The sequence below is a fragment of the Staurois parvus genome, unplaced genomic scaffold (assembly GCF_062004578.1).
Source record: "Staurois parvus isolate SC_StPar_1 unplaced genomic scaffold, SC_StPar_1.0 ptg000530l, whole genome shotgun sequence".
Classification (NCBI taxonomy): domain Eukaryota; kingdom Metazoa; phylum Chordata; class Amphibia; order Anura; family Ranidae; genus Staurois; species Staurois parvus.
This window is the reverse complement of record NW_028318326.1, coordinates 11,960,645-11,976,226: the sequence shown is the minus strand read 5'-3', so window position 1 is coordinate 11,976,226 and position 15,582 is coordinate 11,960,645. Positions and strand designations below refer to the sequence as shown.

General features: G+C 39.3%; 1 protein-coding gene across 2 annotated transcripts in view; it reads left to right on the top strand.

The window, feature by feature from the left end:
- Nucleotides 1-15,582, top strand: part of GAD1 (glutamate decarboxylase 1) — a 115,871-nt gene that overhangs the window by 60,118 nt on the left and 40,171 nt on the right. For both annotated transcript variants that reach the window (XM_089690531.1, XM_089690530.1), the window contains 2 exons: nucleotides 5,289-5,379; nucleotides 13,864-13,976. In XM_089690531.1, coding sequence (XP_089546657.1) covers nucleotides 5,289-5,379; nucleotides 13,864-13,976 — 204 coding nt within the window. The remainder of the gene's footprint in view (nucleotides 1-5,288; nucleotides 5,380-13,863; nucleotides 13,977-15,582) is intronic.

Here is a 15,582-nt window from a genome sequence, read left to right as displayed (position 1 = left end):
CTGGATGGACTTTAGTCTTTTTTTCAGCCAGACTAACTAGGTAACTAAGTAAAGTCGCATGATTTCAAAGTTGGATTTGGTGTGACCGAAGTCTAAATATCCCTTTGATTTATATTCACCAGATTAAAATAACATTATGACCATAATAAAGAAAGAAAGAAAATATTTGCAATGATATGGGAGAATGTAATAGTTTATGGTTTTTTTCACCTTAAACTGCCCTATCACTTTTTTTCCCAAATAATGCTCACTAGGGATTATCGAGTGCTGCCCACCAAATATTGCAATATTACCTAATCAGGTCAAAAAAGACCCAGCTGGGAGGTCATCATTAACTGTCTTTGGGATCCTTAGTAAGCAATCTGCCACTCTTAAACGCACTCAGTCTTTACCTTACCTAATTTTTGTAAATGTGCAGAATAAGCAGCGTTTACTTAATGGTAGTATATATCAACACAGGATCAGAATAATGAAAATCTCTAAGGTAACACTTTCCTAAAAAGATTGCCATTCTCATAAAACACCAAACCTTAAAGCATCACAAGGGAAACATTTCATTAAGTTAAACTGCAGTGATTTGGAAAAGACAGCAATTCCTGTACAGTAGGAGCCTGCATATATAGAGAGCCTATGTGTGACATGAAGCGTGCACACTGATTGTGAGCAAGGCTGGAGGGACAGAGCGGTGTTCATTATCCTCTTTATGGATAATCAGCTGCAGCTATGCACATAATGTGTAGTTTAAGTCTTAATGAGAAGAGCCTTAATATGCCAGGTCCAAAATGACAAATCATTCCACGCTTAACATCCCTTAAAAGAATTAAAATGCTAGTAAAGTCTTGTTTACAAACTAGACACATTTATCAAAGTGTCCTTTGTTTTTTAGAGATACATTTGTTAAAGGGCTAGGTTCTTCCAATTTTACAGGCTTGGACAAGCAGTCACATTTGTAGTAGATCTGGTGGATCTGAGAGTATTGTAGGCTGGTGTTACCCACAACAGGCCTGAAAGCAGACAATCTTGTTATAGTCTGGTTGTATATGGTGGTCAGTGGTGCCAGCAGATACATTTGATTGTTCTGCCAGGTTTGGAAAAGTTTGTGGAGCACAAAACAATATGAGATAGTGGGCATTATATAACAGGACTGCCTTCTACTTCTGACCTAGCCAATAGTGTTTATCATTCCTAGTCTGGCCCTTCTTTCCTGCATCCCAAATGAGTAATAATGGCAAGCCTAGGTCCAACATAAAATATGTATTTTGTCTCAACTGCTGCATCCTTGCTGTCTTTTGTTTGGAATCAAATAAGTTACCTAGATTTTTTGAAGACCCCCTTCAAAACCCTATTTCTGCTAGTATGGAAATTTCCAAAAGGGGAGATTCATGGCTTAAAGCACAATGAAACAGAAGTGGCTTTACAGTAGCAATTTACATCAGTGCACCTTGCCATTTGTGGAGTAAGTAAGAGGTATCCATCAGCATATCAACATTAGGTTGTCATATACATTGAGAATGCCCATTATAACATGACCTTTGGCTGTCACAGGTAGATAGTTATCTGGACAGATAACAAATGTATCAAGAGCAACAGGCAGGGGAGAGAATACTGAAGGACCAGACCCCCTACAAGGAAATACATTATCTCTGTGTAATATTAAGCTTCTCTCTACTGGTCAAGGTGGTCATTATCTCACCTTGGAAGCTTAGACTTGGCTGAAGTCTCACAAGCAATGCTTGATGTCAGGTTCATCACTTGCTATTATTGAGTTGTTTATATGGGTCTCTCTCACTTGATCTTTTTCTTAGGTCTCCCATCATCACCCATTCTGCCCGTTCAGAACTTCTCTGGGCAGGTGCAACAACAACTAAAACATACACAACAAGGGTTTGTAGTAGTGTCTTTGTTCTTTTCTCCATTCGCTCCAGAAACATTGTTCTGACTTTTTTCCCAAATTCTTCAATCGTCTACTGATATAAAGGATGTTTTATTTTTGCTACTAACCAAGTTACAAACTTCAAAGTGCAGCCTGGCATTCCCATTGTCTGGGGATATACATATAACATAGGACAGGAACATGGCACGATCTATGTTTGATCTGTGATATAAAAGATGATTGTGTGTGTACAATGAATTCTTTGTGCCCATGTGAACTCAATCTGTCTTGGCAGGTGTGCTAATATTAGGAACAGCTTTCTCCAGGTGTACAATGGAGAGAAATTCAACAAGGCTGTTTTTCATAGTATTGTCTTAATAATAGTCTTTGGCTGACCCGTGTTGCAGCTCCTCCAACAGAAGCCACGGTTTTTATGTTTTGCAATGATGAGTGCTAACAAACTTAAAACAGCTGTAAGCATGAACTTCATGCTTTATGTTAGAAGAGATAGTATGGGAATATCTCATTTTTCAAGACAGCAAAGGGCTCCTAGGACAGTGAAACATCTGTATAATTACCAATAAAAGCAGGCATTATTTTGGTTTTAAACATGGTAAAGGTCCCTTTTACGGTGGTCTTTATACATAAGCCATTTTAATGTTTCATGTAAATGAGCTCCTGATATGAATGCAGGCTTAGGGAAAACTTTCAGCAGTATCAAACAAGGTTTTATTCTGTAAGTGGAATTGGGATTTTGTTCACTTATTATATAGAGAGGACATATTCAGCAGCACTTAATAGACAGCATCAAACAATTCACACCACTTCCTCTTCCCTAAACAATTAAAGCGCAACTTTATTCTCTCAATCAACACTGACTATTTTTAATGCTTATTCTGCTAGCATTTGTGAATAGCTAGGAAAGCATATCTTATTTACTTGTTTTCAATATTTTTTTTTACATGTTTTCAATTACTTCCTGGTTTCTGGCCTAGGCAAATGATGTCATACATCCCAGGAGTCTTATGAAGGGAAAATAATGGGGAGGAGTAGTTTTCTTAGCTAAGCACACCCTCCTGCCTCCTTGTGAGAGTTGAAACCAGAACCCAATATTGGAAAGAAGTGCCAACCACCTAGCTACAGTCCATGCTACCAATTTTCTATAAAGGAGGTGTGGCCAAGAATTTACATTTAAAGCGAATCTAAAAAAAAATTTAAATTATTGCAATTTACTAATCTCCAGATGTGGCTGCTGCATTAGTTTTCTACTTTTAAAAATATATATTTTTTAAATATATTCTTCAGATTTTTTTTAACATATAAAAACGTAATTTTAACATATATTTTTACATATATATGCAAATGCATTCCAAAAATGTAGATTTGTATTTTTAAAGACTTACAGTATATTTGAAATGTATTTTTAAAATGTTTTTCATATATTTTGTAACATGCAGTATATATATATTGAAATATATTTTGAAATATATTGAATATGGCCAAAATTGTAGTATTTCAAAATATGTGACAATATATTTGGGAAGAATATTTTTAAAATATATTTCAAATATATTTTTCTTCCATATGGGCCATTATGGTGGATTTATGAGCCTTGTAATTAATACAATAAAGATAAAGTGCTTTGTGCTTTATTTTAAGCTCCCAGAACGTAACAAGGGCACTGCATTTCTGGTAAGATCAAGAAGGTAATTTCTCTACTTGCTGGAAAAAATTCTTAGCCTGAAAAGTAAAAACTAATGCAGCCACATCTAAGCACTGGTAGACTATGGTATATTAAATTATTGTTTTTTAGTTTAGATACACTTCATGTAAGTAAATGTAAGTGTTAATTGGGTGGTTTTCTTTTTAGAAATGGTATCTTGATAGAAAATTTTAATTAATAAATAGGATTCATGCATAATGCAATTTTTCCAGCAAACTGCTCTGAGAGCTATTGCTGGGGCACAGAAAGGTTTTGGCAGCACAGTCAGGAGAACTGACCAGCTACCCAACTGTGTTTTCTCTTTGCCTTTCTCTGGATAAACAGCATTTAAACAGTTTTAGAAATAAATAGATGAAACTTGATGGATATTGATATTTATTTCGCTGTATTTTATGTTTGTATGATGAAGATATATTTCCAAAGTTGTGCTATTTAATATGCTTCGATAATAGCAATCTATTCTACTCCAGCCTATGAGGACAGCTCACCTTTGGCTTACACAGCCCCATTGGGGGCCTAACTGAAGGATCTGTTTTACTATTAGCATTAACAATCCTGCAGATCTTAACACCTTGCAATACAGTTTGTTGACAGAGGACATGTCACTGAAGGCAGGTTGTGTTACTGTTAGCACTGCAGGATCTGTGTGTGACCCAGTCGTCTGATTTATGGACCGAAATGCAGATCAAATAGGTTTTGTCTTTCAGCCCTGCACATTTGTTGTGTTTTGTTTCCTGTTGCCAAATGCATTTTATAGGCACAGATGTGAGGCTGTTCATTGCATTACTGCGCTTGTTTACAGGCCCTAAAACACAAATAAAGTTTTCCTTGACTGGGGACTTCTGCTTCATGGGTTGTTATTTAGTAAAGGTGAAAAGTATAATAACAGGCAACAAGCTGATGACCATTCAATCCTTTTAATTATTTTGACTACCTTAAACTAAGCAGTTAATCCTTTTTATTGTTTTGACTAGGTTAAACTAACCAATCAACGCTATTTATGCTATTTTTGACAACCCTAAACTGACAAAAGGTGAAATATAACTGGCTGCTCTTGGTCATTGAAGAAGTGAAAAACTTGCAGGCAACAGCCCTAACTAGACCTCCAAAATATGGTCCCCAAAACTACAGATTTATCATATATTTTGATTGAATCTCTCATATGTGGGTTTCCAAAATTCCAGAAATTACTGCAAAAAGCAGTAGTAGTGTGCAATTTCCAAATGGTTGAGCAACAAAACATTACTGTACATCAGTGTTTTTTGCACCACCTAATAGCAGTCCTACCCATTACCTTACCCATCCCACTCCTTCACAGGTATAAAACAATCCTGAAACAATTATTTACACTGCAGAAACTGCCACTCTGAGAACCCACCATGGCTACCTATGGGACCAAATTTCTAGACATTTGGTTTCATAATTTCAAAAGTTGAGATTGTCTGATTCTCTCCATCCATAGAGATCATGGGATCAAATGTCTAGACATTGACTGCCAAGGAATCCCATGGTTTCTGCAATGAAGATAAGTATATCTAGACTTCAGGGAGCAGGATGGAGAAAGGAGCTAATGGATTTGACAGTAGATCTACTGTAATATTTAAACCTGGTATGTAATTGCTATATGTGACAAAATACAAGGGATAATAATGAAGCATGTATAAGAAATAAAATATAGCTTTTTTTTTATAGGTCATCCACGTTTTTTCAATCAGCTCTCAACTGGACTGGACATTATTGGTTTGGCTGGAGAATGGCTGACTTCAACAGCAAATACAAACATGTAAGTTCATATTTTTAAGTTACTTTTAAGGGAAATGTATAATATTAATAAACGTAGTTGCAACAATGCTCCCTGATGCGCTCTATCAAACGTGTGGGCAAGAAATGGTTTGAAGCTATAGTTTCTTCTTCATGATCTTCAAGACTTTTTGAAAATCCAGTGACCAATTTCATCCAAAACATACCAATAATGGTATTAATATAGTTCTCAACATAGTCCCAGGCTTTTTTCATGTAACCTTATGTAATGATCTGTGTACATAGAAATTTATATTTTTATTCTGACATGCTTTTGTGAAGCATTTCTAAAGGATTTGGAATGCAGCGTTCAAATTGGATTTTTATGCAGTGTACAATGCAGTGGTGGCAGACAAAATTTAAACAATGCTACAAGGTACAGGGAATGTGGATAAGTATCATGTTTGTTTGCTTAAGTATCTTAAAGTGTGCTCTTTTGTGTGCATTCAATCTATGTGCATTGCAAGGACTTTAATGAACTTTGTAGCAGATTCATACCTGTTAATGTTCCTAAGAAATAGCTGTTGGTTTCCCTAAAACCTTTCTCAGACTGATGCTGAATGGGAGAGTCAGCCTTCATTATACCCACCAGAGTAAATTTCGGTGTTCTAATGAGGAAAGCTGCACATCTACATCCCTTCAGTAGACAAGCCTTAGGTAGAGATATATCAAAAATGAAATTTCTCTTATAGGGGATGCCTGAAATGTTACTGCCTAAATCATTCAGCCAATCAAAGAAGGAGAAAATGTATATTTGAAAGGGCATTTAGAACATCATTGGTGTACAGAATGCATCCTGGTTGCCATGTTGCATTGCATCCTTCTAGATTGTAAGCTCCAAGGAGCAGGGCCCTCGAATCCCTCTTGTATTGAATTTGTACTGTTACTGTACTGTTTCGTGTACTGTCTCCCACCATAATGTAAAGCGCTGAGCAAACTGTCGGCGCTATATAAATCCTGTATAATAATAATTTTATAAATAGTTTTAGAAAATGACAGTGAATGCAGATTGAAATAGAAAGGTAGTTTCAAATAACATTAAATTTCAAAATGGCTTGTGTAGCATTTTTATTTTAAAGTGGAAATTTCCTTTAAAGAAAACCTTTACTGAGAGGAATAAAAAGGCAATCACTCAGTCTGCCTTCATTATAATTGATTACTGTTTATGCTCTTGAATACTTAATACCGGATCAAATTGGGCTACTTTGGTCCTAATCAGGTTCTCTATGTTGGGTCAGTGCTGGCCTAGAAGGGTTGACAAAAACAGAATCTTGAAACTTCTATTAAACTAAATTTAAATTATTTGTGTACTAAAAAGTTCAAGGAGACCCTTTTTCATTAAGAGTTATGTGACAACATGTTTAAAAGCCACCCGACTCAAGTATACTCACCTTACCAATGATCCCACGCCACTCCTGCCTTACTGCACCAGGCACTGGGATCCATTGCAACTCCTGTATTGAAGGCTATGCTGAGCGGTGGCTTGACCCCCTCCATCATGTGACAGTGTTCAGACATAGGGATTGGTTGCTAGAGCTGTGCACCCCTATACTCAGAATCAATAACCTTTCTAGCTGGTGGCAGCAGAGGCAGGACTGTGGACATGTGACCTCTAGTAATATGAGCATAACTGGAACACGGGGAAGTGTTAAGAACACACTTTCTCTTTGTCTACATGAGAGTGACAGTCAAGTAAAACTCTTATTGGTATCCATAATACTGGTCAACGAGTACCTTTTTCTCTAGACAGAGGGGCCATACATCGCACAATTGTAATATAAAATGTGTGTGACACTTGAATTCATATGTATAATAAACTATGCATTATGTTATGATGTAGTAAGTAGTAAAAGCAGTATCCCATAAAACAGCAATCATACTTCAAATCATCAGCACTTTACAACAGTTAGAAAAGTGAAACATGGTGGCTCAGTGGTTGCAATGGGTTACAGCACTTTTCCTTATTTATTAGCCTTGATTGTTTCTTTTATAAAGCCCTTAATAATAATTGATACAAATAACAATGGTTCAGTAATAAAGCTGAATAGCTACATTAATCATAATGCAACATTTTTATCTGATATTGAAAACTATTTGAGTCATATGGTTTTATCACCAATTGCAATCTATGTGGCAAAAGAAGGAAAAGTGTATTGTAACTCTCGGATACCTTTACAGCCTGTGTGGTCATTCAAATAAAACAGCTAGTGGCAATTTGAAATTGTATATTGATTTGTGCATGGCCTGAAAAGAAAACAAATAATATCTAAATATAAGGCAATTGTTTAACATTATATCTCCCTGAGGACTGCACTTTTAACTAAATGAAGAGACACATTTTGACTTATTAATGGCTCAGTCCACCAAAATGTATGTTTTAGGTTTATTTAGGCTAATGCTGTAGAATTAAACCACCTGTTTCTTATAACTCTCAGGGACTCTGGTGATATCCCAGTTCTTGAGTGCTTGACTCTGCTTCCCTGTTGTGATAATTATGAGAGACCCCCAGACCAAGTGCATTAGCATTTTGCCACAGGAAGAGGCAGGGGCGGACTGACAACTCATGGGGCCCCCGGGCAATAGGGGATCGTGGGGCCCCTGTGTCCTTGCCCAAACTCAAAAAAGCCTATGAAAAATGTACCAGGGGCATCTCATGGGGCCCCCTACTGACCCCGGGCCCTCGGGCAGTGCCCGAGTTTCCAAATGGTCAGTCCGCCCCTGGGAAGAGGGCACGGGTGTGCTACCCAGCCCTACTGAAGGCATCTTGTCAAAATCTACGAGAGGCTGGCAATTGCTGGGGATGAACAGGGTTGGGCATTGCACCAATAGGTAGTGGGCAGTATGCATCCAGGGAGGAATGTCCAGAACCCAGTCATCTTGCATTCCAAGCATGCATCCCTGGGAACCCACTGCCCTAAACTGAAGTGTTGTTGAGCACAATGTCCAGCTCCAGCAGCTGTCAGATTCTCAAGATTGATAGGCTGCCCACCACAGGACTGGACAGTGCACTTCTTCCCTCCACCCACAGCTAAACACTGGAGCCATATACATCACAGACAAATGCCCAGTGTGCATGGGGCCTTCTTAATGGATGTTTTATTTATTTTATATTATTGACAATGCAACACGAAGAGCTGAACCACATAAAGGTGAACAGGAACACACAAAACTCCTAAATGGAAAGGAACATAGCTGTCAAGGAGACTTCGATGTTGGAATATCCAGAACATATAGAAGAAGCCAATGCATGACATAGGACTGAAACACATTTTTCCAATGTGGAACATTGCTGTAATGCATGTTATATGCATTAGCCCATTGTAGTGCCATTCACTTTGGATGGACCCAACGTAGTAAGGCAATGCAGCTTTAACACACAGGCATGCAGCACAACACAACACACTGTAGCACATTACTGCACGGTGGTGCGCTGTGTTTCCCAAAAGGTGGCATGTCCATTTTATTGGATATTTTGAAGGCTTGTCAGCTCATTAGTTAGGAATAGGCTGCTTTTGCATAATGCATATTAATGTGCGAAAAAAATACCTTAACACATGTAATGCAACAGGATGGCAAAGTGTGAATAGGTCCTTAGCCCACCAGGCTCCATTTATTCATAGTCTGATATTGGTAAACAAAGCAATCAATTCAGGCTCCAGCTCTTTGGAAAAGTTGTATCTAAAGTATAACTAAAGGCAAAACGTTTTTTCTTAGTTTTGAATAGAGTGTCAGGTTTTTATTGTTGTCTGTGCCCCCATTAGGGAGATTCACCCTCCTTATTTGTCCTGTTTAGTTGTCATCAAGAGTGAAAGTGCGAGAAAAAAAAGTTTTGGGTTGTCTCCAGAAGAGGAATAGAGTGGAAATCCTCTAATAGGGACACTAGTCTGATGACCCTGGAGACAACCAGTAATTCCCTCGCTTTACAGGGATTTCCTCTCATTTCCTGTTTTGGCTTTTGGACTGGAAGGGAAGAGAGATCTCCACAATGAAATAACAATGGCAAAAATGAATTGGTAGAGGTTATAACCCTCCCTTACTCTATCCAATACAAGGAAATAGGAACTTCCATCAGACATATGCAAAGTCAAAACCAGCTGAATCAGGAAGAATAACTATGTCATGTCTTTGGGCATCTTCAGGCCAATGTACTTAAAGCCTGTTGAGATGTCTGTAGAGGCAATTCACAGTATGCATTCTCCATTTTGAGCTGAAATATAAGAAATATTAATGAGCTGGAGAAAAATAACTCATGTTCTCCTCTATATTACATTTCAGTCACCCTATGCCTAGATGTTTGCTTCACTTCTATGCATTGTGACGACATGTGGTAAAACGTGTGTTAAACACATTATTCTGTGTGGAGCATTGCCATTCGCATAGAATTGCATCCCAAAGCACAAGTACAATAGGTCCTGATGAAACCATAATATAGGGCATCAGGCTGCATTAAAAAAGGTGCAGGTCTGGTCTTTCTTCTGTTGCCATACACTGGCTCTCCATTCTAAATTAATAGACTGCCCTAACTCAATGCATCTTAAAGTGTAAAAAACCAACAAAATGTACAGGAGTGAAAGGGGGCAAAATTAAGACTTGATGAAGAATAATTGTAACCTAAGAAAAGTCTTAGTTTTTCGGGAAAACCAACCATATTGCAAAGGAGGAGCTAGAATCAATGAATCCTTACACAAAGAAAATACTTTAGAGTCAATCGCCATTATGGCTACTTTGTGGCTGGGGCATCTCTTTAAATATACTTCAAGATTTCTCTAGGCTTGCATTGTTACCTAAATGTTGAAATGCACATAAAGAAAATTAAAAAGTAGATTAGTGTATCTGTTTTAGATGATCTAGCTAATTGTCTGTTTCTATTTTCCTTTATCCATTTGACAAAAATGCCATCCTAATAAGAAAACAACACCAAATTCTTGTTGGCCATTAGAACTCTGCACTATACTCCTAAATGAAACTAATAACCATATTGATTCTTTTACCTTACTTTTAAAGATGGATTTCAAATGTGCCGGTTGATCCTATTAAATCTATGGCATCTCTCGCTCACTGTGAAAGTAGTACATGACAGAAAATCTTACAATGTATGAAGTTTTTCCTCTTCGTTAGTTGGACATTTAAGCTGGATACATGTCTTTTTGTTTTTGTCACGGATAATTAAAAAAAAGTCATCATCTGTAATTACTCCTGACAGATATCGACTGAACCGAACAGTAAAAACAAAGTTGTCCTTGGGGGTTAGTAGATGGCAGACACTACATGAATAATTGCGTTTGATGTTTTTTTTAACTGCATTCAATAGTTTTAATTAGATTTGGGTAACTCATTGCATAAAACCTTAACCCTTGTGCTGTCATTTCTACTCCACAGTACGCCATTTTCAGTCCTTCTGTTGTGGGATGTGAGCTCTGTCAAACTAAATTAGCCCTCCATTCAAAGCTAAAAGTTTGCGTAACCCAGTTACCCATTAACATCTCTTTACCTTATTCCCAGAAACAACAGAGTGCAATGCACTGGAGCCATGGTTGCAGCAAGTGTAATTGTAGAGATGCTACTAGCACTATAAGGGCCTTATTGATAAAGGGTCAGTTTGCTGAAAATATATTCAGCTATAGATGGAGCTTGAGTACTGAGCTAAGTCCTGACTTCTTTTGTCTTGGATACGTCTACTTCAAAATATCCATGCCTAAATGAAGTGTAACTTTGACAAAGCTGTGACCATTAAAGTGGTTTCATCTTCTTAACAAGCAATAAATAAGCTTTCAAACAGACCACCACTGACCTTAATAGATGCAGACAGTGTGGAGCAATTCATTTCACAGCTGAAGCACTGAAATATTTTAAGTCATTCACTCAGCTCATCCTGCTTCTTCATTGCTTATGGTTTAAAGTTTAGAGATGTATTGCTGCACTGTGCCTGCAGCTACAGAGGTTAGCAATGGCTTGTTTTAAACCTCATATATTGCTTACATTGCTATGGGAACAGCATATGACTTGACAGAACAAGGATGTTATAACACATGGGCTTCACATTTGGTTCTATAATTAAATCACTATACTGTTGGAACTTGTAGTTTGTGAACATCTGGAGGACTTCAGGTAGCATGTTTCTACCTTACTACTTTGTTTCACATATAGAACAAAGTAATTACAGATGTGATAGGTCTTCCCACAGCCAGTGTTAGGGATCGCGGCGTCCTGTCGGCCGGCGCATGCGCGCTGGCAACGGCTCACGCCGGGATACAAGCACTAGGTCCCGGCAAGCCGCAGATGACAGGACGCCGTGCATGCGCAGTGGGAGCCGGGGGCGCGCCTCGGGCGACCAATGACAGCCCGGGGGCGCATCCTGGGCGGCCAATGACAGTGCAGGGCGCGATATTTAAAGATGCCCTGCACTGTCACTGATTGCCGCAAGGTCTTCTGAGTTCCTGTATCCTGTACTTGTGTTTTTGATCCTGATCGACCCTGACTACTCTACTCTCTCCTGCATTTTGACCTGGATTGTCCTGACTACTCTACTCTCTCCCGCATTTTGACCCGGATTGTCCTGACTACTCTACTCTCTCCCATCCTGACCCCCGGCTTGTTAAACCTATCTACGGACTGACTTCTCCTGCTGACCCTGCGAGTGACCTGACGATTCTCCGCCTGCCGATTCTGTACCACGCCTCTCCCACGGGACCACTGCTCGCAATCTATCCTGCTGGGCCCTGCCGTCCTCCTCACATCTGGCTCTTCCGGTACCAATACATCCCCAGAGGTTCCCCCTGCCACTGGTGGGCCTGCTCAGAGGTCGTGACCTGGTCCTGGTCTGTTTCAAGTCCATCCATACCATCAGGGGCCCTGGTGAAAGCACAGACCGGGACTTAGACTCCACGCTTTGGGTAGGTCTGTCAAGTGGGCAGCCAGCAGCACCACCTGGCGGATCATAACAGCCAGCATTGATGTTTAGTTTCTGGGGAATCTTTGTAATGAAATCATTGCAATAGGGGGATAAGATCACCATGTGATAAATACATAGGTGGCCCATATAATGAACTTAGTGTACTGTTATTCACTTTCAAGTCATTGCAGAGTACAAAGGGGCACACCTTACATCTGGAGGAAAATGGATTTAATGTAAACATGCAAAAAAGCTTCTTTACAGTAAGGCCTTTTCAGATGGGGCGGTCCCGTCAGCAGATCCGCTTGGATGACAGGTCTTTGTCCTCTACGCTGATGCAGAGTGGACACAGACACAGGCTGCTGTTTTCTATGAGATGGTCCAACATGATGGAAAAGTGTCCAACTGATGGTGAGGTCGGCCTTCTCACCATCAGTCCTCACCATCAGTCGGTCACTCTGCCATCACGTTGGGCCATCCTAGTGGTTGTATTGGCTTTTACTTGTACCTCATTTTGTGAGTATGTTTTCTGTTTTTACATTTTTAAATAAACCTTGGATAATGCTCGAAAGAGCAGGGCCCTCGAATTCCTTGTGTATTGTATTGTTACTGTCTTGTCTCATGTTCTGTCCCCCTTGCTACAGTACAGCGCTGAGCATACCCTTTGGCGCTATATAAATACTGTATAATAATATAATAATAATAATGCGCTAGGTGTTTGCGCCACCTGTGTGCTTCTTTTTCCAGTTTTGGTTTGATCTCCCAATCAGAGGTGGGCGGCTGCGCCAAGATTTTATTCCAAGGCTACAAATATGCCTGATTCCCTGTTTTTTTATTTCCTGGCATTGGCCCTTTTGAGGCGCTGGAGAGGTTGTTCTTTCAGTCCGATCCACCAGATAGATGGAGAACGCATCCCCATCTGTCTGTTTTTAGTGTACAGGAACGGATCGGATACCGGCAGGTGTCAGTGGACACATTTTCGCTGACACCTGCATAGAAAGCTATGAATGGTCCGATCGGGTCCACCTGAAAAACTGACAGGCGGACCCGATCAAACTGTCATTGTGAAAGGGGTCTGTGAAGAGCTGTGAAAATGTGAAATAGACTTGAAGAACTAGTTCTGGCCAGCTGTAGATTGTTGCAAAAAAAAAAACAAACAGCTGGATGCATTGCTAAATGCACAAAATATAACTGAATGTTAACATTTATAGGTAATAACACCAAGGATTGTTGATCCAGGGAATTTCTAATGGCCTTCTGGCAATTTTGAACCAAATTTTTTTTTAGTTTTTTCAGCCTAACTATGTAACTATATAACTATGTAAGTAGCAAACAACACAGGAGTTTGCAGGCACCCTATTGCATAGAGACTATTCAATTCACTGTGAATGTTCTATAACATTATCATTCATTTTCAATTTCAATTTAAATTCAGAAATTTTTTTATCATTTTAGTTTTGTTATATGCAGCATCAAAGACGTTTCTTATTTTTTTTCAATAAATTCTTTATAAGGAACTTTCTTATTAAATGATAAAGATCTTACCTGGCTTTTCTGTGTATTTTTGCAATGAAGGTTTACCTATGAAATTGCTCCAGTTTTCGTCCTGATGGAACAAATAACACTAAGGAAAATGAGAGAAATAATCGGCTGGTCTGGAAAGGATGGAGATGGTATTTTTTCCCCAGGTAAATTTTGTGAATGTCTTAAATGCCATGAAAAGTAATAGGGAATTTATGTCCAATATGAACTGCACATGGAATGCTTTCAAGCACAAAATCTAAGAGTAATAAAGGGAAGATAAAAGGCATGAATTCAAAAGGACTGAAAAGCTTTGATATAAATAATGTGAAGACACTCGCCCTGACATCTAGAAAGATGTGAAAATGGATCGTTTATGGTTCAGAGATGTGAATGACATGGAAAACTGATTGCAGTATAGGTCGTGCCAAGGTCTTTATTTTTACATGGGGTACCAAGTAAAGACTTTAAAGTGAACCTCTGGCCAGGCTGTGGACATCGAGCTGTTTACATATTCTTAACAAGCAGTAAATACATTTTCAAACAGGCCCTCACTGACCTCTGGAGCTGCAGGAGTAATGGAGAAATGGGTCCCCAAAGTTCATAACAGAAGCAATGAAATCAGGTTCTAGTCCAGTGTTTTTCAACCTTTTTCCAGTTGAGGCACCCTTGAAAAGTATATTCAGTCCTGAGGCACTCCAGTCTATGACTTGGTTCACATCACTGCAAATTGCAGAATGCGTGCAAAATTATGCGTGTTCCTAACACACAAACATACTGCTCTGTAGCAGACATGCAGGAGTGTAATTAATTCTTAATGGTACCTCCATGCATTGGCAAACATGGTGAGTTTTTAGCGTGTTTTTAAAAGAAAGGGTCAGAGAATTCTTTCTCTGCTCATTGAAATGACTGCGCTGCCCAACACACAGCACAAAGCCGCACAGATATGAATCTATTTGTTCACATGTGAAGTTGGAGAGTGGTAAAACCACATGCTTCAGCTGCATTTTTACCATCCCCAACTGCTCCCACTTTGTAGAGGCAGCAGCTGGGAGTATACACTCTGTGGCTGCGACTGGAAGTATATCCCCAGGTGAATGCGGGTGTGCATTGCACGTGGTTGCGACGTGGTGATTCTGCATTTAATGGTTAAAACAGGCAGTGAGGAGGCAACATACTGCCACTTTACTACCTGTCAAATGCCTCTGAAAAGCAATCTGACCATGGATCGCTTTTCAGAATGTACATACATGCACATATAAACACACCTGTACATAGTATATACATATACACATAGAAAACACACACATATATAAACACACACATACAGTACATACACATATAAACACACACATACGGTATACACACACACACGCATACAGTACACACACACACACACATATATATACACACGCATACAGTACACACACACACAGACCCATATAAACACACACATAGCCTTTTAAAATCAGCAGCACTGTCATGTTCTTCTTCCTGTCGAGTACTGCACTGTAAGGGGAGGAAGAGAGCAGAGAACACACTCACAAGACAGCTCTCTCTTGCTCTCACTTTCCTTGGTGTAATTACAGTCTGACAAAGCTCTCCTGGCAACCTCTGGCGGCACCTCAGGGTGCCGCGGCACCCCGGTTGTCAGTTTCTCAGCTCATCTGCTCTCTCCACCTAGCAATGACATGGAAACTTTCTAATATAAACAGAGCACAAACTTCTGGCCTTCTGCACTAATCACAGAGAAACCTCCCTGTGCTTATACTA